At 43.5% G+C, this 25,873-nt stretch overlaps 1 protein-coding gene across 2 annotated transcripts; it reads right to left on the bottom strand.

Moving 5' to 3' along the window:
* Positions 1-1,548: 1,548 nt before the first annotated feature.
* LOC117434460 (plakophilin-3-like) lies at positions 1,549-25,276 on the bottom strand. 2 transcript variants are annotated; one of them, XM_059003217.1, is made up of 14 exons: positions 25,109-25,276; positions 20,960-21,152; positions 15,580-15,671; positions 14,271-15,034; positions 13,946-14,069; positions 13,481-13,685; positions 10,257-10,419; positions 9,715-9,832; positions 8,621-8,785; positions 8,027-8,209; positions 7,371-7,524; positions 7,059-7,251; positions 6,508-6,595; positions 1,549-4,222 (listed from the first exon to the last, which is right to left on the bottom strand). In XM_059003217.1, exons 1-14 carry the CDS (start codon positions 25,109-25,111, stop codon positions 4,181-4,183), a joined length of 2,487 nt encoding a protein of 828 aa, XP_058859200.1. In that variant the 5' UTR covers positions 25,112-25,276; the 3' UTR covers positions 1,549-4,180. The 2 variants fall into 2 exon arrangements, with proteins under 2 accessions (XP_058859200.1, XP_033912910.3); XM_034057019.3 differs by lacking the exon at positions 25,109-25,276 and having other exon boundaries at positions 20,960-21,565.
* Between the last annotated feature and the right edge of the window lie 597 nt (positions 25,277-25,873).

The following is a 25,873-nucleotide window of genomic DNA, read 5'->3' as shown; positions in this document are numbered from 1 at the left end:
ATGTTTCATTGCAGGAATGAATGGCTCAGTAGCCTGTTTCTTCCAAATAGCTGCAGATCTGTTAAAACAGAACTGATGTGTTTGCAGTCTGGCAGCTGACCTTGCTCAGCCTTGTTTGCTTCGTTAAAAAACAAACTGATTATTAACCCGAAACCAGACGTCAGACCCAGGCCTGTGAGTGCAAGTTAAAAATCCTGTTCACATTCCTGAGAGAACGTTGTGATTAATTGACAGAGATAACTGAATGTGCTTTTAGAGAACATCACAAAGTGCTCTGTGCATTCCAAACACACACACATGCACACACACACACACACGCACGCACAGACACACACACACACACACACACACAGAGACACACACATTCCCAGGATGGAAGCTGTCCTTTACCATGACGTCCTGACAAGTAGAACTCCAGCGATCACAAAGTGCACACTACCAGTTTTGAGCATATCCCACAGTAGGAGAACATGTTGATACTGAGAAGTAAAAAAAAAAAGACAAGCAGACATTCATTTCTTCCTTTAGTTGAAAGGTTTGTCATTCAATTTCCTAAGCTGCTGAGTGTCCTATAGTTATGTACAGTACAGTAAATAGCATAGCTAGAGACACCTGTGCATGTGAGCATTGCGTGTTCCAAAGGCGGTTGCTGGGATAAGCATGGTTATAAAACCCAAGTCTGGATAGTGCCGGTTTTACTGCCGTCTCTATGGATACAATCAAGGCAGGCACACCCAGGAGTGATTGGGATGATACGGTCAGCAGCATACAGAATTGAGAGGCAAACTATTCAGCGCAGGCTTGACTCACAGGGGAGCTGGACTCTGACCCTGGGTCTCGCTCAATGTTGTTGCATTGCAACCAGTTTTCTGTGGTATTAACCATCCTTCTGCATTACAGATCTGGACACCTCGTGTTTAACGTAGACTATAAGGATATGTTAACTACAAGAAATTACAAACCATTGCGTCATCTCAAGTGCCTTTCAGTCACCCAAATCCCAACCCAAACCCTAACCCAAACCCAAACCCCAGCTTTAACTCAAACCCAGCCCTAACCCAAACCCCAACCCAAACCCTAACCCAAACCCAAACCCCAGCTTTAACTCAAACCCAGCCCTAACCCAAACCCCAACCCAAACCCTAACCCAAACCCCAGCTTTAACTCAAACCCAGCCCTAACCCAAACCCCAACCCAAACCCTAACCCAAACCCCAGCTTTAACTCAAACCCAGCCCTAACCCAAACCCCAACCCAAACCCAAACCCCAGCTTTAACTCAAACCCAGCCCTAACCCAAACCCTAACACAAACCCCAGCCCAAACCCCAACCCAAAACCCCAGCCCAAACCCAAACCCCAGCTTTAACTCAAACCCAGCCCTAACCCAAACCCTAACACAAACCCCAGCCCTAACCCAAACCCTAACCCAAACCCCAGCCCAAACCCAAGCCCTAATACAAACCCCAACTGAACTGTTTCTATGTTTTTGTCCAGCTCCTGCGTAAAACTCTTTTGCATAAATGAACACTTGACTTGAAACAGAAAAGATCTCCTCCAAACCCGTTTATTGAAAGCAGTACAAATCAAGCAGCATAGCACTTTCCATTGCTAGTGTGATACTCAACACACACTGCAGAAACGCTGTAGTTTTATGTGAACAATGCAAACAGCTATGCAAGTAGTTATACAGCATAGAGGACCCTCTGAATACATTTAAAGGGCAATTCATGCAATCCACACACTGTTGCATAACAGCATGAAAAAGGTCATTATAATATAAAGGCACTTCAGTTTAAATATCATCTCTTCCATTGAGTTCCTGGTTTGACCTGTGCAGTATGTATGCGTTAGCAAACAGTTTTGTGATAACACTTCAAATGGCATTAATTACAGTGAAATCACAAAGGGCATTGCCAATAACATGCACAGTACACAGGTAGTTACATAGCGACCGCTCTGTAATGATGTGTCTATTAGTCACTGTATATAGAGTTCATTATTCCAAGCATTCAAACATTCATAACATGTTCAATATCAGTGCCAGTAAAAGAAACCATGTTTTACGTAAGACAGAATCTTCTTGTTCTAAAGGACCTGTTTCAGTAGCACAAACCTAGAGCTGTCCCGAACTGTACACTGCTCAATATATACAAGAATAAAACACAATCAATTTAATATTGCAAACTAATTATTCTGTTGAGCGGAACACAAATGAGACTTAATTTTAAGTGCTCGTGGGCCCAACTCACAAAGCTACAGTATGAGCTTTGAGATGGCTTCTCTAAGATATTTACTCCAAATCATCATTAGCACAATTTTTATCTGAAAAAAAACAAACAAACACCATTTTAAAACAAGTAAGAAACAACTTACAAGTTCTTAAGTTAAAAGCCTGAGTTGTTTACATATGGTTTGGTAACTTTTCTCATCTCTGAAAATAAAATTGCAAATGAGGATTTGCAGTCAAGAGCTTTGAGAATTCAGCCCCTTTTCTTTTAAGTGTTTTGATTACATCAAATTGGGTTTTCATAAAATTTATAAGATTGTTGCTAATCAGTCAACATGAGCCTCCTACAGGTTCATGAATATCAAACTATTTATTTAATTAAAACAGTACAATTTAAAACTCTCTTCAAAGCTTTGTGAATCTGACTCAGTTGACCCAATTCACAAACACTTAAAGAATGTTTTTTTTTTTTTTTTTTTTTTTTTTTTAAGGACCAGTTTAAAGCAATCAAAACAAGATTGCAGTTTGTTAAACATTTTTCAGCTGTTTAAGGGAAGGTTAGAGTTCATTCTCAGATTTCGAAGCACTCATAGAATGTTGATAAAAAAAAATCCTTAAAAAAATTCTTAAAGTTTTGAGAATGGGGATTCAAATGAAGCACCTGTTTGATTCTCAAATCCCTCAACAGAGGATTCTGTACATTCGCAACACACATCCACTTTGCAAAGCCTATTCACAATCAATGAATGCTAGGTTTTAATATAATGTTATTTGTAATTGCACTTGAAATCCTGACAATTGATTTAAGTGTTAAGGTACTAATTCTCTACTGATATAAGGCACCCCCATTATACATTCTTAGACACCCAGATATGAGACAGCTTATTCTCTGAACAGAAATATTTACCTCCAAGTAAAAATCCCTGGTTTAAACTTCTCCATTACCTTAATCAAAACACCTGAACATACACAATAAATTCTGTCATACAAAAAAAAAACCACAATGGAATAGTTTTACAATTACAGCACATTTCAGATTATCAGCAGGAATCAGCACAGAGCACAGCAGACACAGATCCAGTTTATGTGACATTTTATGAGAGCTGGAATCTGGGAAGGATGTTTATTCCAAGCCTGTCTGATTGGTCAGCACTCAGAGTTTAACACAAAGTCTGTCCTGAAAGTTCTTGTCCAAGAACAAGCATCTCCAATCCTGTCTGTGATCTATATATCCTGGTCTATGGGTACCACTGGACCTAAACTAAAGCTTCTGTGTACATTATATATCTACATTATATAAATTTCTATATAATAATGGTTTTTATTCTCCAAAACCTGCCTGCCTACCTAATGTGTAACAGAACAGATCAATTTTCATGAATTGTTGTCAGATTCTTATTTGACTTCCCCTTTAAGATCCTCTTCAGTTACAACATTCTGCCACTCAGTGGCACTGTGTCTAAATTAAACATTCCAATGAAAGAAAACAAAGTGAATGGGAGGTGGTACATGGGATGAAATATTAGCCATACTGCAATAATAAAACTTCATTCAGACATAAACTATGAATGCATAGCCTTGTTGGGGCCTGACTGGGTGATGGATGGTGGAGCTGAATCTTTAGCGGCTGTTTCGGAGCTGTGCTGGGGTCTCAGAAGCAGGTTTTTCCAGTGCTTGTAGAAGTCTGATGCTCTCCAATGAAACCATGCTGGTGTTTCTCATGTAGAAGTACAGTACATTGTGCTGGTCCCTCACAGATCACACACAAAGCGTTCTCTATATATTAGAAAGCATTAGAGGCAGTTTTCTGTTTTTCTTTTTATTCTTTCCATTTTTTTCTTATAAAAGAGGAGAAGGATTGGAGTGCAAGCTCTGTATCTAAAAAAAAACAATGTCTGTTGTCATCCAGTAGTCTGAGCACAAAAAGTAATAAAATAAGAGGAAAAAAAAAATTCAGATGCTGGTATCGATAAAGTCCTCTTTCCTAAATCCTTTCTGTAAAACAAAACGAAACATCAGTGTAAGTAAATGAAGTGATGCATAGCATGTGTACATGTAGTAATACTGGCTCTTGAATGGTGTAGCAGAGAACCAGGTTTATTAGTAAAATATGCTGTTGCATATCGCTTTTTTTACTACTCATCTAGAAAAACTTCTTAAATTCTTGGGGATGAAAAAAAACAGATGACATCAAACTGATAACCGTTTTCCCAGAAGCGTTTTAGGGAAACGCCCTGTCAATTCTAACAACCGAAAAATGCCTTTCTCCTTTTTCAACATTCAAAAAATCTATACAACCCTTTGAGACACAGCTGGGGCATGTTTTGTTGTTGTTGAAACTCGCTCTGCTAATCAGATGATCCTTTGGCAGCGAGCCTTCCCTTAGCCCTGAGAGAAACCGCAACACAGAGGTGGCAAAGAGAGGGAGGGGGAGGGAGGGAGAGAGAGAGGGGGAGAAAGGGAGGGAGGGAGAGAGAGTGGACAGAAAGAAGGGATGCGAGCCAGCGAGGGAGGGTCCCTCTCTGATTCTAGTGAGACTGAGCCCTCAGGGCTGGATTCACCCTGCCTCCTGAAAATTCCATTCACGCAATCGGAAACAAAGCCCTGAGCTTGGGCGAGGCCCCGTCTCCATGGCAACCGAGCACCTAACCACACTGCAAGCCTCTCACCAGCGGGGCCTCATTGTACATGTCATATTACACAGGGCTCCCCCCACACACACGCACTGACCAGACACTCACTGACACGCTGGACATAACTAAGCCAACTAAAGCCTTTAGAAGCTTAGACCTGAAGGCAGGAAGCACTATTCTACACAGAGTTATAGATGCATGGAACAGCCAACTAGGTGAAGTAGTAGGATCTAAAACTCTGGGAACATAGTGGAGGCAAATGATGTGCTACTGTATGAAGAGATAAGCTTGAGGGGCAGAGCGGCCTCTTCTCATTCCCAAACTTCTATGAAGCAAAGTCGTGGTTCAGGCAGGGAACTCACTTTTAATTAGTCAAGGGGGAGGGCAGCTATTTGAAAAATGTATGGGCAGGGGTTTCCCGAGGCGAGGCCAAAGATGTATTATATGTGTTATAATATGCATAAGGGTTACCGTGTCTAATCTGTAATAAATATTTTATCTATCTCATGAGCTCCCTGACTGAACTTATGCTGTTTGCACAACACTGCACTGTTATAGGAGCTCCCCACCCACAACACTTTTCACCTATAATAAAGATCTTCAAACAAGAAAAAGGAGGGGTTCGGTACAGTGATGCTATTGGTTGTGGCAATATCAGATAAGGAAACTGATTACTCAAACTTTGGTTGGCACACCTTAAAACACACAATGTCTTAGTTTCAGCAAGGCGGTGCTGTGACTAAGTTTTAGTATTACACGCTGGTGGCAGTTACTGACGTTTCTGAAGGTGAACCCCCACCCCCAGACACAGTCTAGGAGAGGGTGACACAAAACCTGCACTCAGGAGACCTTTCAGCTTTCTCAGGGCTCTGAGATCTAAGAAATCCATTTAGTCTGTCGTTTTCTGGCAGAAACGCAGAAACATGAAGCAGGCAGACAGAGGGAGGCCATGGATGGGGGGGGGGGTGCCTCACTTTGGCATGCGATGAATGAGGAGCAACACTCGGTGCAAGACAGAGAGAGAGAGAGAGAGAGAGAGAGAGAGAGAGAGAGAGAGAGAGAGAGAGAGAGAGAGAGAGAGGAGGGAGCAGAGACACACGCTGTGAGAGAAGAGGGGAATATAAAGGATCTGCTGCACTACTGAAAGTAGTTAAAATCAAGGAAATGCGAGTGCAAAGAGAAAAGGCTGTAACCAGCGTGAAAGGAGGGAAATCAAAAAAGCATGTTTCTGCACAAACATGCACAAGTAAGAGATCAATTCTCCCCTAAATTCTTTGGCGAGATCTCAAGGACTTTTGACAACCTGTCGATGATGGGTGCTTACAAATCCAATTTAAACACATCGATTCTGTACATTCAGTATTGATTCTCCGCTGCAAAACCTGTTTTAAATCTTACCTACATTTTCAAACTCAAACAAAATGTCTGAGTCCCCGGATAAATAGAAGGCATTTGAAAATGAGAGCATGGATAAAAAGCGGGACAGTGGAAGAGAGAGGGAGGGAGGGAGGGACAGCAGGAGAGGGAGGGAGGGAGAGAGGGAGGGACAGCAGGAGAGGGAGGGAGGGAGAGAGAGACAGCGGGAGAGGGAGGGAGGGAGAGAGAGACAGCGGGAGAGGGAGGGAGGGAGGGAGGGAGCCTGCTTACCAGTTTGTAGTCGCGGTGCAGTTTGTTGTAGTGGTACATGTTTCCCAGGACAGTCATGGCTGCCTTAGCTGCCTTCTCTCTGGAGGCACTGAGAGACAAGAGAGTAAAATAAAAGGAGTTTAAACTCAACTCGGTCAACAGGAGCACTATGTAGAAGGAGCTAAATGTCTCAAAAAGTGCAGGTCTCCAAAAGTCTACATAGCCAAAAACATTTGCTTTGGTTCCATGTCTGTAGTATTTGAATTTGGTCGAACTGATTCCCAAACTCTTACGGACAGTAGCATGGAAGAAGACAGTAGTATCAGCAACTGTTTCAGCTACCATTGCCACCTTGCTAGCTGAAACAGTTGCAGATTGAATTCCCAGGAAACCTGCCTCAAAACTGTAATGATTCAGGGACAGATGGCAACCCTAGTTTCAGCTCATTTGGAGGAAACTATTCGACAATGCAGTTTTCTGGGAGGCTTTCAGTCTGCAGTGATGCTAGTCCGGTGAGGCTGTGCCCAATGCGTGCTGGAGTGCTTGTGGAATCGGAAGTTGTTTTGTCGCACCTGTTCCGGTTGTTCTTGATCGGCACGAGTTTCTGCAGCCCGTCGAAGAAGGCAATGTCCCGGGCCGCCACCGAGCTCCCCATCACCAGATTGTTGAGAACGCCGCAGATGTTGATGATGACATCACTGGAGGGTTCCGTCTGGCTGCTGTCGCTAGGCAGCTTGAGCAGCAGGTTGTTCACTACCTTCGTTGCTAGGGAGGAGGAAAAAAAAATTAAATAAAAAAAATGTAGTTCTATGTGCTATTTTTTTGGGTGGGTTGGTGGATCCTGAAGCTGGTCACTTGTTTCATTCCCCTGGTTTCGGACTCACCCATGTCATCTTTGTTGCGGGCGTAGCGGGACAGGTTGCGTAAGAAGCCGGTCAGTGAACGCAGCTCCTGGTCGTTGTTCGTTCTCAGATTGTCCAGGATGGTCGGCAGGATCCTTTCTTGTTCCATGGCTACTCGACTCAGCACAGCAGCCCACTAGCAAAACAATACACACAGTGTTACTTCTATTGTTAGAACTGATATTACTGTAATAATATTAGCCTAACAGTATGACAACGACATATGTTTCTTTAGCATTACTATGTTTTCCACCATTGCGTTTTTTTAAGGTCTGTTTCTCACTAGCTACCACCCTGTATGGAACCAACGATCCATAGAATATAGGTTGTAGATGCATAAAAAACAGACACACACACACACACAGATACACAGAGGCATACACCCAATCACACACAGACTCAGACACTGACAGTGGCACACACAGACGCTAACAGTGACACACACACAAACACACAGTGACACACACAGGCACAGACACACACATAGTGACACACACAGGCACAGACACACACACAGTGACACACACAGGCACAGACACACACACAGTGACACACACAGGCGCACAGGTACAGGCACAGGCACAGACACACACACACACACACACATTGACACGGACAGCCCCGCCCTGCTCTCGCACCCTCTTGTCCCCGGCCGTGATGTTCTGCAGTGCCCCAGCGGCTGCCTCACGTGTGCTGCTGTTGATCTCACAGCGCTGCAGCACTCTGTTGTACACGCTCACAATCTGGGGGTGCCACAGCCACTCCATGCCCTTGGGGTCTTTGGCCACCTCGGAGAACGTCAGCTGGTCATTGACCTGCTTCTGAAAGGGGGAGAAACCACAGAGGGGTCAGATTACATGCTTAAAACCCATTCAATACCCCTTTAGATATTTTGCATTGGCTTCTTCATCAAAAATCGCCTTGAACCGTAAACAAAAACTAATTGTTTAAAAAGTTGCCAAGTTCAGTCGTTTCCAGCCTGTGGTTGCAGGCCTGTTCCACGTCCTGTCATGTTGTTGCCCCATATAGGATTCTCCCATAACAAAAGCACAGAAAAGTGTAGTAAAACACAGTGAAAGCATGGTAAAGCATGGGCAAGCATTGTAAAGCACACTTAGGTATGGTAAAGCATATTATAAAACATGGCTAATCAGGGTAAACTACAGTAAAGCCAGTGCAAAAAATACAGCGGTAAGCTGTTCTAAGGGGCCAGGCAGCGTGGTGTCGGTTACCTTTTTGGTTTTCTTGCTCTGGGGGGTGAAACAGCCGATGACGTCACCCGGCCCCTCGTCCTGTCTGCGAGACGGTCCCTCCAGACGCATGGACGCCGAGGGTGGGATCTCCGTGTAGAGCTGAAAAGAGAGATTGCGCAGGGTGCACACCGCATTCTCCACGCCCTGACCGAGAGAGAGAGAGAGAGGCCTTCTAATCACATGCTAGATTATTATTTATTTCTTAGCAGACGCCCTTATCCAGGGACAATATATCACATTATGTTTACATACAATTACCCATTTATACAGTTGGGTTTTTACTGGAGCAATCTAGGTAAAGTACCTTGCTAAAGGGTACAGCAGCAGTGTCTCCCACCGGGGATTGAACCCACGACCCTCCGGTCAAGAGTCCAGAGTCCTAACCAGTACTCCACACTGCTGCCCCACTAGATCAACACTGTAAAGCACCAGACTAAAGACTCAACAGCACCATTATAGTGGATATGGCAGCAAACATTAAAATAATTCACTTTCAAGTTGCTTCTTGGTTATTTGATAATATCAATGTCTTTTTTTTTTTTCCCCAGAAACAAAAGAGGATTAATTCTGGTACTATAAGTGCAAGCTTTGTGCATTACAGCTGACAGCAAATCATTAGCTTATGAAAAATGACAGCAGTGCAGGACTGCCAAAAATCTGAATCTAACGACTGAATACATGATATTTTTGCCAGTGCTACAGGACTTTGTTTTTCATTCAGGGACAAAGAGGCAATTACTTCAGATCTAACTGAAATATAACCCCCACCCCCCCGGTATAAGGAATTCAGCTAGAAAGCCGGGATTCAAAAGCATTTCAGTGGAGCACTTCAGAACATTTGTAATGCCTCTGAGCTGCCAGTTTCAATGTAATCCTATTTGATGACCGTGCATTTAGGAAAGTTAAAAACAAAGTGTGTGTGTGTACGCTGTCCTCTTGCATCTCCCTTGCAGAGAATTCACTAAAGAAAAAAAAATGTGCACAGAAATGTTTTTCTGAGACTAGTGGCACTGCACGTGTTCCTAAAGCTTCTCTGAAGGAGCCGACACCCCCTCCACCTCCCCAGTCCTCACCTTGTCCTCTGCCTTGCCAGTCTCCACAGAGCGCTGGATGTAGCTGACCAGGGAGTCCACCAGCCCTCTGCACTCCCGCATCTGCTGGCGAACCTTCTCGTTCACTGAGCTCAAATTTCTGAGGAGGGGGGGGGAGGGAAAAAGATGGGGACACCACGATTATCATCCAGAGCTTCAAACCAGAGGACCAGCAGGATGAAGCCTGATGACTCAGCTATAATTAACAAACAATAAGAGAAGGACATCTCTTTGCACAATATATGTAAGTACACAATTGTATCAGAAAAGGATTAGGGTTAAGGATAGGATTAGGATTAGGGTTAGGGTTATAGCGTGCAATTAAGTACATTGTAACTATGTGTAAGTGCGCATGTATTCAAGTAACTACTATGTAAATATACAGTAATTAGAGACACAATGTAATTTACTATGCTTTCACTGTGCTGTATTACACTTTGCTATGATTTTACTATGGGGACAGTGTTATCAGGGACCAGTGAAACATTGAGGGGTTGCAGATGATATGCAGTGTGAGCAAGTACCTGAGGCAGCCAGTGGTGTTGTAGAAGATCTCAGACTCAGAGGCACTCTGCTGATTGTCAGACTGAGACAGGGGCACCAGGACACGCTCCGTCAGCTCAGACAGGGTCTCGCTGGCCAGCTTGTCCTTCAGATTGTCCTTGGAGGACAGATTCCAGAGGATCCCTGTGAAAACAAACAGGTCAACACAGAGCTCCACGGACACACTGCCAAGGAAAACACAGGACAGCAGTGACAGCACAGGCAGCTCACACGGCTCAAGCTCTTCACTACCACAGCAGACGCACAGAGACACCTTGAATAAGCAGACGCACGTGTCCCTCTCAGTATTAAGAGTCAATTCGAGCTGCACTGGTACTGGAAATCTAACGAAATCTAACGACCTGGTTACTTTTGCCTGTGCAGAGTCAATTTACATGTCATATTATCCGGTTTGTCAAGGAATTGCAACTTTGAATTTTTACTGCGGAGATGATATTTTACAGAGTCATTCTGCAATGCAGTGCACCTGCTGTGCCAAGATAAAGCCTGTAGGTTATATAGGTTGTCTCACATCCTGTGAAATCTTTTACAATAATAATAATAATAATAATAATAATAATAAAGAGCAACACAACTCTGCTCGTGTTTGGCTTGACCACAGTTTCACAATCCAATCATTGCGCACTCTAAAAGAAGAAATCCTGGCTCAACTGTGATCGAACTTACAGAGTTCAGCCAGGCGGCATTGCTAGAAATTCCCAAACGCAAACCATCCCCCAGCGACTCCCTGCCTCTTTCCATCCCCCAACGGCTCCCTGCCTCTTTCCATCCCCCAACAGCTCCCTGCCTCTTTCCATCCCCCAGCGGCTCCCTGCCTCTTTCCATCCCCCAGCGGCTCCCTGCCTCTTTCCATCCCCCAGCGGCTCCCTGCCTCTTTCCATCCCCCAGAGGCTCCCTGCCTCTTTCCATCCCCCAATGGCTCCCTGCCTCTTTCCATCCCTCAGCGGCTCCCTGCCTCTTTCCATCCCCCAGCGGCTCCCTGCCTCTTTCCATCCCCCAACGGCTCCCTGCCTCTTTCCATCCCCCAGAGGCTCCCTGCCTCTTTCCATCCCCCAGAGGCTCCCTGCCTCTTTCCATCCCCCAGAGGCTCCCTGCCTCTTTCCATCCCCCAACGGCTCCCTGCCTCTTTCCATCCCCCAACGGCTCCCTGCCTCTTTCCATCCCCCAACGGCTCCCTGCCTCTTTCCACACATCAGGGTGTCTCTCAATAACAAAAGGTCCCTGACCACCGCTGCAAGCGTTTATGCTTCCTTTGCACAGCAGTAACTTGACTCTTTCTAACAAATCCAGCGGAACTGGTTGCTAGCAAGGAATGTGAATTGGGACACCCATTTAGGGTCATCTGTTTTAGCATCAATATCGCTGAAGGGGATATCTTTAATATGATAAAAGTAGTATTATAAAAAATACTTTGTGAGAGGCAGGGACTGTGCTATTACTCTGGCATCACACGCCTTTTATAACGTTGCACTTGTTTTATTTCTATAAGACTGAATGAGGACAGAGTGTGCCCTCCCCGCTTGCTGCTCGCTGGATGGTTAACAGCAGTAGAAACATCACTGTTTATTAGTGAAGGCACAGTAAATAATGATGTCAGCTTTAAAGGCCCTCCAGACAGTAATAAGAGGCTTGAGGCCGCAGTGCAGGTGCTCCTCTGGTAGGTATGTATTAGGAGCAGGGAGAGTTGTTCAGGCTTGCACTGAGCACACAGCAGACTCTATGGGTGTGCTATCCACACACACAATAAGAGACAGGAACTGGGTTCCTCAGGGATTTGCAATATTCTTGCCCAGGAGAGTAGTGACAGTAGCATGAAAAAGAGATTTCTGTCTGCAGGGCCCCTAATGCTATCCATAGCACAGCTGCTCCTGATAAATGCCAGTATCAAACAAAGACAGAGTCTTGAGGTTCCGCTCTATAGTACAGTGGTTCCCAATCTGTGGTCTGCGGACCACTTGTGGTCCATGAGTAAACTCCAGGTGGTCCGCAAGCAACTCCCAAAATTCGGTTACGCAGTTCTTGCAAAAAACCATTTCTACACAATCACACATTGTGCTACTACTAAGCAACAAAACAAACAGCTTTAACCATGTGATATATAAGTATAAGATATGTATGTAGTCTGCATTTTTCCTCTTATCTGCTATCTTTTATTACGGGTGTATTTATAGATCAATATATATATATATATATATATATATTACAGCTCCCTTTGATGCAATACCAAGCTTTCTAATGTGAAACAAATGAGAAATTCCAAGCTTAATGTCAAACAAATGCTAACTAAATAACTTATGAAGGCACATTTGTCTTATCAAAATTACAGACGTCTTTTTTTTAGCCAGCATTATTTAATTTTTTTTTTACATTCATGTAAATGCACATCTTTCTAATCGGTGCTCGTTCTACTGCTTGTGCTAGGCTGTCCCAGCAAAATTCAGATGCCATTTATCTGCAAAGCATTCAGCATGTGGAAAAAACCACTGGACTTTTTTAAACAAAAGAAACGGGAACTTTGCCATCAGCAGCTTTCAATGCGCAAAATGACAACATTCCTTGTTGACCTGGTAGCGAAGATTCAAGCCCAGGAATCTCATTAAGTTAGGTAGGTTATATAAATACTGTACTTTCTACATGTACTTATACATATACACAGAAACATTAATTTCGAAATGCTGAAAAAAATCCAAAAGGTGGTCCCTACATTGAAAAAGGTTGGGAACTACTGCTGTAGTATAATGTGTTTACAACCCGGCATCAAAAGTCAGAATTTTCATATGTAATGTTTGCCAGTTACCTGTGACGTTTTGCACAGCTCGTCATCGGGCTCACACAGGGTGGGTGTGGGTGTCTGTGCGGTGTGGGTGTGGGTGCCTGTGCGGTGTGGGTGTCTGTGCTGTGTGGGTGTCTGTGCAGTGTGGGTGTGGGTGTCTGTGCGGTGTGGGTGTGGGTGTCTGTGCAGTGTGGGTGTGGGTGTCTGAGCAGTGTGGGTGTTGGTGTCTGTGCGGTGTGGGTGTGGGTGTCTGTGCGGTGTCTGTGTGGTGTAGGTGTGGTGAGTGTGTTTGCCAGTTACCCGTGACGTTCTTGCGCAGCTCGTCGTCGGGCTCACGCAGGGTGGGTGTCTGTGCGGTGTGGGTGTGGGTGTCTGTGTGGTGTAGGTGTGGTGAGTGTGTTTGCCAGTTACCCGTGACGTTCTTGCGCAGCTCGTCGTCGGGCTCACGCAGGGCCTCTATGAGCTGTGGGATGCCGCTCTCCGCGATGAGCGCTGTCTTATTCTGCATGTTGTCGTAGATGAGGTTGCGCATGGCCCCCGTGGCGTAGCGCTGCACTTCCTGGTTCGGGTAGTTGAACAGCTTCACCAGGCGTGGGATAGCCTTCAGGGAGTGCGCCTGCACACACAAACACACACGCTGCATTCAGACAGGGGGCATTTCTGTGTGCCTAGACACAACACGGCCATGGAAATGAGAAACATCTCAAGGGCAACGTGAAACTGCTCTCTCTGTTCTGCTGAATCTTAAATCTAGAAGAAGCATAATTTATCTGATTGAAGCTTCAAATGAGTCTCTAACATGTGATTTTATTTGAGGGGGTGGAGGGACAAGTGTTAGAGAGAGCTGAACTAAGCAATTCCCACTTGCCCCGTTACCTGATTTTTGGCATCAGTGCTGTTATAACATTCATGCTGGATATATGCAGCTCCCAAAACTTGCAGTGCTGGGTCAGAGGCAACCAGGTATTCAACAGCAGAGTGCATGTCAATATCACTGAACCTGAGAAAGAGAGAGAGATATTACGTAATTATGCTATGGGGTCCCCAAACCGGCTGTCTGTCAGCCTTGCAGCTTTGCAGAAAAGCCTCAAAATGCATGATCTGGTGCTTTGTCTACGGGGAGGGATCTCAGCCAACCCAATCCTCAAGCACACCTTGGAAAAAAAAGAAGAAAAAGAACAAGAAAAAGAATGTGACTCACCCGTCATTTATTTTCCCTCCAACACTGATGTGCTCCTGCCCATCGAAGGTGTCCATTCCCTTTGTCATGCTCTTCAGACTCATGGTGGACATGGCCCTGGTAATCGGCAGACTGCCATAGGACCCGTTTGAGCACTGGACGTAGTTTCCCCCACCCATTTTCTGCTGCTGTATGGTGCTGCTCCCGGAAACGGAGCCCATGCTCATTCTGTTTTGCCGGCTAGCGTTCTGGTTCAGACGGCTCAGGGTGCGCACGGCCGGACCTCGGGGCTTCACGTTGTTCACGTACAGCTGATCCTCCTCCTGCCAGTCCCCACTCCTGCTGGCCAGGGTCCCACTGAGCGTCCTCCTCATGGTGCCCATCGCGCTGCCCCCGGCGTTGCTGGACACCGTCCGGACCTGGGAGTACCCGTAGCCATCTCCCCCCGCGTAGTGATCGGAGATCATGCTGCCCTCACCATCGTCCACCCAAGGCTGGATCTGGACAGGCGAGTTGTTCACTTGCATGGAGCGCATGGACATGATGTCGAAGTCTCGCTGGGCCCTGCTCACGCTGCGCATGGTGGATTGGCTGGTCTGGTAGCCGTAGCCCATGTCATCCCTCCCTCGACTGTAGATGCTGCTGCCCACTCCTCCTCCTCCTCCTCCTCCTCCTCCTCCTCCTCTCCCTCCCAGGCTCATCTTCCTGTTGGGACCAATTTCCACGGCAGAGCGTGAGCTCCAGCCACTGGCCCGGGCTGTTCCGTACTGAGACACCGGCGGCCCCTGTGAAGCACATCACACATCCTCAAACAGGATCCACACAGCAACTTCCAGCACCCCAGCTAGCGCATGCTGGCGAAGGTATCAGTCGTTGTCTCTTTGTACACAGTTACAATGTTACAAAGTTACTGTGTTCTTGGCTATTTTTCATTAAATACAATCTAGTTTCTATGTAGGTAAAATTGGATGAAAAAATGCATTATTATACTGTCTGTGCACTACATGTATAGACACCATCTGTACCAACCCATTTATGTCTTAAAAATCCTTCTATCCTTCTATTCAAGTTCTGGCCCTGCAGCCAGGTATGTAAACTAGTTGGATGTGTGTGAATGAAACACCTGGGAATGTCCTCCTATTATAAACCTATGCCAAAAGCATAGGTTTGTATGACAAGCTTATTCAAATGGCTGTTGCCCCACTAAACATGGTGACATCTGAGCCAAAAACAAAACCCTGCTAAGGGCAACACCTTTCCATTTATAAATACTTTGGAACTCCAGAGGCGTTGGACCATGCACAAAAAATGAGTTTTATTTTATACTCACTGCGACTTTCCTCTCCATGGAGTACATGTGAGACTTGGAGCTGAATGCAGGGTTTACTGTGGCATACTTCATTCCGGAAGACATTCTGTATTCTGTGGGGAGGGAGAGAGCACAGTGTTGCAGATTGAGCTGCAAAACGACAGTCAGCATTCACAGAGATCAGCACAGTCTATACAGCACATCACCCAAGAAAGGAGATCTCTGGGTTTGGTCAGCTGCTGTCCACGAGACAGTGAAAATGACTTTCTGTCATTGTGTTTAAGGGGCAGCAATGCAGATGCAGTAAGCAGTAAAAATATTATTATAAAAACTGATAGTGTTTCTTCTTAATGTTAACTGAACAGTTTTCGGGAATCCATTTCGGAGAAAAGACCATGCATGTTTCAGTTTTCAGTTTGTTGAGCTTGCAACTGCACTAAATGTACTTTTTCCCGGCTTTAAAATGTTGTACAAATCTCTACAAATCTATTGTAGCCTGTGAACGTTCGGAAGACATCTAACCTTCCTGAGAACGTGCCTCTCATGCGGTCTGATTAAATAAAAACAGTGGACCACCCTACCCGAGGGGAGAATGGGAGAACCCCCTAGCAATTAAATACTATTACATATTGTGTTACATATTGTAGTCTCCTTTTTTAGCTTTCACTTACAGTACGATTATAAGTGTGATTCCCTGACCTCCACAAGTAAAGATCGGCTTCTCCTGTCTTCTGCGAGGTCTGGCTTGCGAGGTGTGTGAGGCACACAATCAATCGTATACTATACTTGTTACGTGTTTCGCATATTACTCAGATCTCTAAGATGTCCTAGGGGCATAGTTCAATACGTTGATCTATAGATTTTTTTTAAAGTTCAACTTCAGACAAAGATAAATAAACACCGTACTGCAGTGTTGGCCTCTGTCCATATTAATGTGTGACTGTCCCAGGCAGGAATGTTTGACCTGCATAGGAATTTAGCTTGGATGTGGAGGTCAGCACCACGGTTCCTGTTTGAATAATGGCCCGTGCTGGACAGGACCTGTGCTTAACGTCCCAATCAATCCATTTGCACATTGCCCAACCCTGGAATCTGACTCTTTGTAGAATTCCTACAACTGAACCAACATCCATTCTACCCTTGGAGGTCTGCTGTCTCTCTACAGACCAGGCAAGGACTGATGTAGCGTTCTTAGCTTCTGAGATCTGGCAAAAATCAGTAAGCAAGACTATGAAATCCAGTGTGTTTCAATTGCAGACTTCAAACTGCAACAGAGAGATTTGGTTCTGCAATTAATAAACCCTGTACAAGATGTTAAGTGAAAACCATGAGAAAGATCTTCACAAGCAGAGAAACCATCGTGCAATAAAACAGAGAGCAGATTTTTTTTTCTTAATCAACATTAAAAACAAACTATGGGGGAGGGGTTTTATTTTGGAGTAATGGTCCAATTGGGAGATCTCAATATAGATGCCTTGGGTGTGGAATTGAAATGACCAGAGCTGAAGTGTTCATTTCAGTCTTTCTTTGCCACTCCCAATATTGAACAGGTTTAACCTGCTCCTGCCTGGTTGAAAAAGATGAGACCGCCCCCAACAACAGGAAGGGAGTACAGCCCATGAAAAAACATTTGCACAGTGATCCTGTAGTTGTTCAGGATTTTTCCTGCTTGCCTGTGCTTCACCCTGCTTCCACCATGCTTCGTTGCATTTTGCTATTGTTTTACCATTGCATAGCACAGAGAAAAGCCAAACCAATTACCTGGGGGTTATAGTGCTACAGATATCACCAATGAAAAATAAGACAAAAAAGCTGACACAGCCTCAGTAGTTCTCTACTCATTAAATGTGTCACATGATTGAAACACAACATCAATTTGTTGCATTTTGACTTTACTTGTCTGTACTTGAAACTACAGATCCAATGATCATCCATTGAACAGCCCTGGCAAATCACAGTGAACTTACTTACAGGTTATGAGGCTCTGTGAAAATCTTGGGCAGACAGAATAATGACAGCAGTATTGGGAAGTGTGTTAATCAGCTAAAGGCAACTACCCCTAACCGCTTGCAATGCTGATGGTGCAAGTCCTGAATTTCTCTAACCCTATTGCTTCAGATGTGCATTGCCTTTCAGAGTAGGCTGTTTCCATGCACAATCCATGCTGTTTGTTTGGTGGTCCAGGGAAACAAACAAAAGCTTACCAGAACAGCCATTTTGTTGGTTTATTTTTTAAACAGCTATGGAGATGTGGCAACACTATCCTTACTACTGACAGCATGGGACCCCCTCTGGCATCCCTGTCCCACCAAAACCAGCTGGTAAACCCCAAAAAACAAGCTGGCAGATTTTTGTACAAGCTGTGGTTTTGATTTGATCTAAAACATGCATACCGATTCATTAGCTAAGGGGAGGGGGAGGAAAGTTACAGCGGGACTGCACCGCACCTGGGGCAGGAGGACAAACAGGTATAGCAGGGGGAGGGAGGGACACTCCCTGGGAAGACCACACCCCTAAACCCGACCACACCCACTCCCTGAAGAAGGCCACACCCCCTACACCCTGCCACACCCATTCCCTGAAGAAGACTCAGAAAGGAGCAATGAATTCATCTGTAGGCAGAGATCTTATTTAGCCTTTCCAAAATTATTCTTTATGCAGATTGCAGGCTAGATTGCAAAATATACAGACTGTGATCCTATTGTTTATACATTTTTATTTTAAAGAAATGTTTTTTGTCCATGAATCTTAAAGGGTATTAAGATCATTCTTCTTCTCATAAATTACTACTACTACTACTACTACTACTACTACTAATAATAATAATAATAATAATAATAATAATAATAATAATAATAATAATAATAGTTAACTAAAAACAGATTAATAGTTACTATTGGGTACAAAGAAAGAAAGACTATTTAAAATGTGGCTTATTCTAACAATGTAAAGGTACAAACAGAACATTTCCTTCTATAGCTAAAAGATATTCTACTATTCTTCTCTCATAGCCTTTAATGCTAGTAATTAGGCTTGTGTGTATTTGTCATCCCCCGCCCCACCATGCCATGGTATTACTAACAGGCCACATTTTTAGAGGCAGAACTTATTAACAATTGTTGAATTTTACCCTTGAGCTTTTCTCCTCTGAATGAAAACAAAATCACTAGGATTATGTGTATAACATAATCAGCCAGATTGAGTATTTGTATGCATATCGCAAGGGCTTAAGAGTTATTTTACTTAGAAGTCTTTTTTACAAATAATAAAATTAAAGTTTTATTACTGATGTTACTTCCCCAGACTGGTGTTGCATTTTAAAACAGTCTAGAATGGTTTCATGAACATAAAACTATGTTTCATTAATAAAAACAAACCATTCTTTAAATAACTCATATGAGTCCAAGCTTTTGGAATGCCAGTAAATTGGGCTAAGTTACAAACACAGTAAAACAGCCCTTCACACATGTGCTCGGCATGTCTTATTTCGTAACATCAAGAGCATTGCTTTCTTTCTTCCCCCACTCTTGCAGACGAAAGCCATTCAAGTTTACAGCTGAATAATCAAGTGCAGTGAACTCACCTGAAACGGTAGATCATTTTCTGCAGGGTTGAGTTTCTTTATAACAACAACCAGAAGTGGGAAAATTCACTTCTCTCTCTCTCACATCCGCAAAGCTTACTTCACACTGACAACCTAGGGATGTTCTGCTTTTTATTTCACATTTCACATCCTCAAACTAAACTCAGGAAATCTTATGCAAAATGGCTGTGGCTTACGGGCGCAGGGAGCCTGGGCCCTGGAACATGTACACCAACAACAACTTTTGATGTAGTTGTCTTTCAAAAAAACATTCTCTACTGACTACTGTTGGGTTGCTTGACTTTATACTTCTGTTCCCTGGTTGCTTTGACCTTAAAAACTATTGCATCACATGGACTGATTTTACCTGCTCGTATCCACTTTCCTAGGCAAATATTTCTACCTTATGGACTGATTAGCATAGGCTTGCTATTTGTTATTCTATTTGAATATATTAGATATGTGTGTCAAATAGATTTTAGCAAACTAAACAAAGTGTTAGTAACATATTCTCTGCCACTTAAAGGTATTGGCATAATACAAAACGGAATCATCCACACTGTATAAACACGTGCATGGATGGACAGGGTTCTCTTGGTTGTATAAAAATGTTGCCCCCGGTATATCCCTCAGGACAGGGATATGCATCACCAGAAGGGAATAATAAATAATCATACTCAGTATCCCTTATTAAGTTAGTTGACATTAATGTGCTTGCTTTACCCTTCTGGAGAAAGGAAACAAGCTAATCAAATACACTGCAGTGTTTTACTGCCATTACTCCTTCTTTGGTGCTCTACCGTTTTTGTTTTTTTTACACTAACACAGAAATAAATAAAACATTGGAAACTTCTGCGTGTTGCATATTTTCAAATATTGCAATGACGTGTGGTCTATGAGAGGTATCCAATTTAACAATGTGCAAAACCTGCCATTAACAGCAGCTCAGGTACAGCCGTCTTTTAATTGTGCGCTAAAGGTTGCAACAGCTTTGTAGACACGCACGGAACCACGTGACCTAGAATTGTTGCATGTGTCAAGGGTAGGGCAGATTCTTTATCGAGAGCCTGCAGGGCTGTCTAGTTTGTGTAGCTCCACACTATATCATTACAGCTAATCTTCTGCTCTCCCTCCCTCTCTCTCAGCGCCATGTAATACTGAAGTCCTGTCTCTTGTCCAACGCATCATGTTTTACAACAGTTGATAAGCCCCACATTTATTAGTTTAGGTAACCCATAGTGATTGGGGTGATTGTCTCCGATTATGAGCGAAGAAGCTAAGCGAGGTTTAAGAACACGGACTCTTGACATTCTATACAGAAACCATGCAAGACAGCAAGATCCCCATTGCAGAGAGGAACCGTTCCAGGTTTCTCTCTATGGTATTTAAGTGAAGGTGTGGCTAAGCTCACAGTAAAGCCAGGAATGGGACAAACTGCTGTGCAATGGGAATCTTATTTTCAGGGGTTCCATTCTTACTGAGTCCTCACAACTACTCTGATTTAGAACTGCGCACAGCTGTAATGGCAACAGTCACATTCAATACGAACCGCACTGGTAAAAAAAAATGGCAAACTTTTTTGTTCATTACTTCACTATGCCCATATGCCAGACCGCTCAACACAATAACTGATTAGTAGAATCAAACTTCTTTTTTACTATTCAGATAGCTCAGAATCAAATGAAGGTATACAAATAAGACTGCATAACGAGTTTTCTTTTCACTGTAATAATAATAATAATAATAGGAAAAAGAAGAAGAAGAAGAAGAAGCCAATTGTGTGTAGCAATAACGCACAGCGTAGCCCCAAACACTTACCTGAAGACGCGCTGTTCTGGACACTGCCATTAGCCCTGGGGACTGTGGTTGAGCCGCTCTGTCTGTTTTGGATCATCCGCATTCGCACTTGGTCCTGCACACGCTGGCTTTTTGAGATCTGGTCGTAGCCACTGGCCCCGTGTCCAAGATGCATCTCAGAGGGCAGCGCATAGCTGGATACAGAAGTATTGGGCTGGAGAGCAGACAAAAATACGCCTTCATGCACGGCACTCATGATGACTTTATATCGTTTCTTAGCAGAAACTCTTTTCAGAAAGCTAAAACCAAAGTCCAATTCTTAAAGAAAAAAATTCTTAACCACAAAAAAACCCCTCCAAAGTAGGGTTCCGAACTCGTCAACTCCCTCGCACAATTCAAGTTTAAACAAAGTTATATAGTGTCAATAGTCACTCGAAGCTGTCGTCTATTCCTTTGCTGGGATCTGAGGACTTTTTTTCTTGTTGCTACGGTTGTCCAATAATTGCTGTACTTTGTGGATACCTTGATCTGACAACAACACACCCTGATATTCATCGGAGCACTGGTCTGAAATGAGGTGGAGCTCCGGTGATGTCATTTCAGCGGACCACCTTAAACAGGTGAGTCACCAGGGGAGATAAGGAAGCGAACCCCGCCCCCTGCTCTCGCGCTCAATTGCACAGACAGGTTTCTTAAGGTGGACAGTTCAGGTTACTTATAAAATGTTCTCAATATAAAGCCATTAAAAATATAATGTTTCCAACAGCTAGAAATACCCTTTTGTGGGCTACTGCCTGTACAAAGCTGCTGTTGTGACATTCCACGCAGAAGGTAATGACGTGTGTATAATGGAATAAGGCGTGCAGGATACGCAAGCCAGGTGCATTAGGATTGAGAAACAAGACAACCGAAATACCACAAGCCTTTTGTGGAAGTGTAATTATTTGTAATTATTAGACGTCTTATGCTAACCCCAAAATCTGCAAACATCAAGACCACATTAATTCAGCACCCCTCTGGAACTTCTCCAGTCTGTTCCACTGTGTTCCAAACAAGCCTTTTTAAAATCCACTCTGCTGTTTGTCTACTGTCTGCCCTGTACAGTTATTTGCATACCATGTAAAGTACTCAGAGAGGGCATCCATTGAGTGAGAGACGTTACATTTTAGCAGCTGACTGAATAATGATGCCTTGTTTCCACCTGCCACTGGACAGAAAGTCATCTGTAACCAGTCCTGGTCGTTTCTATCAGCAGCAGATTGAGATAAAAAAGGATAACAAATAGTCTATATTTGACCTTTGTCCGGTTGCAGATTGGATTGCAGAATGCTCATGGAATTGTCGGAGGCCCCAGTTTGATACTGGAAGGAGATTGTGTTTTACAGATGGAAATGTGCCATTGCTCAGCTAGCAATCTGTTTCAAATGGCAGAAGCTTCATCTTCCCAGGAGCTGAAGAGATGAGAGGGTAAAACAAGGGTGGTTCAGAGAATTGCCTCCCGGTGACGGTCAGCAGGTCTCACTCATGCTCTTCGATGCAATTCACCCAGTGGCATCAGCCTCACTGCATCAATTGGCTGCCTGCAATCCTGCAACACTGTACCTGTGAACGACTCCTTAGCTCAATAGAGCACGATGCATGGTGCCACATACTGGAACGTATACAAGCGCTATTCATATCCTGTCACTCAAGACTGCTATTGGGAAAGCAGTTTTCTTTTTTACTTAACCTGTGAAATCACAATGCCTCAGGCACACCATTTGCGTGATTTTTAAGTATTGTAAGAGGCTGTTCCTAAGCAAGACAACAAACGAAAAATCATAAACTGAACGTCAAGACCGGTCTTTAATCCCCACCCTCCTAATCTGGTTTCTGGCTGCCTCACAAAGGCTTGTGTCCAATCAGCCTGAGTCAGAGGGCACGGAACACAATGCGCTTTTGTGTTTGATGCTTCAGTTTAACATGAGATTTTCACTGGTCTTCTTAAGAAAACTGATTGTGACAAGCCCTAACCCATAAAGCACAAAAAAGCAGCTTGGAAAATCACAGAAAAAACATGGTAAAGGTTTGTAAAAAACACAATTAAGCACTTTAAAAACACAAAGAAGAAAAATGACAGAAATGCTGTGCAAATTGACCATGGTAAAAGTTTTAAAAGGGATAAAATAAAATATATAACAAACTAAGTCAAGCAGACAAGTGTTTCAACTGGAACCTTCCTTAATGATCAGTGATCCAGTTCTGGGGATCACAAAGTTCCTGTTTCAAAAGGAACCATCACCAGACAATGTGGGTTAACTACTTGTAACTTTTGTCTCTCCTAGCATTCTTGCTGGGGATGATGTCTGCATATCCTTGTGCAGTGTGAGTGCATACTGAATCTCTCTACAGCTAGGTGAAACAGAAAGGCAAAGTATGTTTTTTTAGGTTGCATTATGCTTTAATCTTAAAGCTTTCATTCTTTTATTGAATCCCTTCTTTTTCTTTTCATTTTAAGTATTTATTCTGGAACAGGAACAGCCTTTTTACAGCACATTGCATGTGCACCTGTGTAAATGCTGGGCGTTGCCAGGCTGGCAGGTAGCAGTCGGGAGTGGCTCCAGGGGAAGTACTCAGCAATTAAACAGGCAGACTTTTCATTATCATTACCTTTACTAATCAGAACGAGCAGTATAATAATATTCTAATCTCCCAGTGCTACAAACAGACTCCCACAGACTCCCTGGCTGTTTTGTTTTTGATGTTTGCTTTATTTTCACTTTGACGCAGGTTTCAAATAAAGAACTCGGCAAAACAGTAACTTGTCGAGAATTTTGTTCTGCTATTGAGAGCTAAAGAAGAAAAAGTTTTAGCCTTTTTTAGTCATATCTCGGAGAGAAAGAGAGAGCAGTTAGAACACCCAGGAATACAGTCATAAAGCTTAGTAAAAAGTAAATGTGTAGCTTCTACTTTTTATATGGCCTTTTTATATTAATGGTTTATGCCTGTGTTGCTACTGTATCGAAGAAGACTTGCAAACGCTGTGTGTTTGTATAAATAAAAGATTAAACTGAATCCCACTGCAAGATCTTGGATGTTCAAAGCTGGCAGTGTGCACACGCCCTTCTTAACAAAAGGGCTGAAACAGCCTCACTGAAAGGATGGGATCATGGGATTATCTTCTGCAATCTTACATTGGACCATTCAAGGAGACTCACTGAGAACTGAGAGTGAAGGTTTTTAACCGACCTCAGATCACTATTGCAACAATGCAGGGTGCTTATCATGCAACCTCTCATCAGCAGAACCAGTTTGAAGGAAGAATGATTATGACTTCCATAATGTGACGCCCATCCTCTCCTGCCAGACTTGTTTAACAGAGCAGCTCATCTGAAGTCGCGCTAGGTTTGAACTCCAGGCTAGTCTAGTGGGCACTGGTTTCGGTTCAGTTTAACTGCAGTGGTTTTTGATAGGGGTGCACAGAGAAGGTCCAGGTGCTGTAACTGCCTTACAGGATGCATACAAACTCAGAAGAGAGACGAGAACACGCAGAGCCAAGCGCACTAAATCATTTAATAACCAACCATGGAACAAACACAAAGTTTGTAATAAATAATGCAACCCTTTAAAGCAGTGAACAGAGTTATCATTCGTATTTGTACGGTGTGGTGCGTGCACATTAGCATCGCCCTTCATTCACAATGAAACTTCTCCCAATCTGATTGTGTCGATCGATCTCCAAAGCCATTGCAATACCATATTCATTTTAATACACCAACCATTCAATGTGTCCTAGTGAGCTGAGTTTTGAAATGAGTGGGGGCCCCATAGACTAGAAATTATACCTGCGAATGTTCCACATACTGTAAACATCTCTCAGTCATTGTACCTACATGGTAGGCACCTTATTTAGGCAATACAGCAAAAAAAACCCTTATCTGCAGGATTTTTTTTCACAGTGATAAGCATTCTGCGCAGTATATATTGAAAGATATTTCATTATTCTATTATTTGAAACACTTGCTACACTGTATATATTAGCTTGCACCTTTTAAAACGACCTAAATGAACATAAAAAAGATAGCGAGGAGCAATGAGCAAGAGAGAGAGAGAGAGAGAGAGAGAGAGAGAGAGAGAGAGAGAGAGAGAGAGAGAGAGAGAGAGATAGTTACATATAAAAGTTAGTATTACCATGAATGCTGACTTCAAAAGACTTGTGATTTGACGCTGTTCTCAAAACACAAGGTCCAGCAGAGCGGTTAGTTATGCTTCCTTGGTTTGTCTGGTTTGATCAGCTTTGCAGCTGTGGGAACGGATTTAAACACTGGGATCCACACCCTTAAACAGCTTCAGTCATGAGCTGCACCTTCACTGCCATGGTAAAGTCATGTCTAAGAAGGTGTTCCCATAGACCCTGGGGGTGGAGATGACATTCACAGCTCTTCTTTTTTTGGGAGTTACCCTCTGACAAAAGTTAAGGTTTTTTTTTTTAATTGTCATTCTGTATTTGGTAGCCTGTTTCTCTGGAGCTCAGAAACAGACGAGTCAGGGGTTATGAGGGAGTAGGTGCTTCCAGACCGGACTCATGCTGGTTTGCATCGCTGCTTGAGAGGGTTTCAAATGTTTAACGATTATTTTAAATGTGAAGCGTCAAAACTCATCATGTAGGGCGACCATGGACAGTCAGCAGGGTGCTGGTTCAATGTGGCGAGTCAGCAAGGTGTTTTATAATTGAGGGAAATGTGATCATTGCTCACTGAGGCTGAGGCCAAGTTTATAACAAATAGGAATAAGAATAAGACCTTTATTTTCACCTTTTTGTAATCATTGTTTAGTTAAAACAAAAGTCATGTTTCATTTGAAGTTATTAATAAATCCCAATTAAAAAAAAATAAAAAAGCTTGGACGGTCCTACCAAAAGAAGCTTAATAAATTCCACGGCAAACATTTTCGACA

Source organism: Acipenser ruthenus, chromosome 28 (genome assembly GCF_902713425.1).
Source record: "Acipenser ruthenus chromosome 28, fAciRut3.2 maternal haplotype, whole genome shotgun sequence".
In the NCBI taxonomy this organism is placed as follows: Eukaryota; Metazoa; Chordata; class Actinopteri; order Acipenseriformes; family Acipenseridae; genus Acipenser; species Acipenser ruthenus.
Note: the sequence above shows the minus strand (reverse complement) of the source record. Positions and strands in the feature narration are given on the sequence as shown.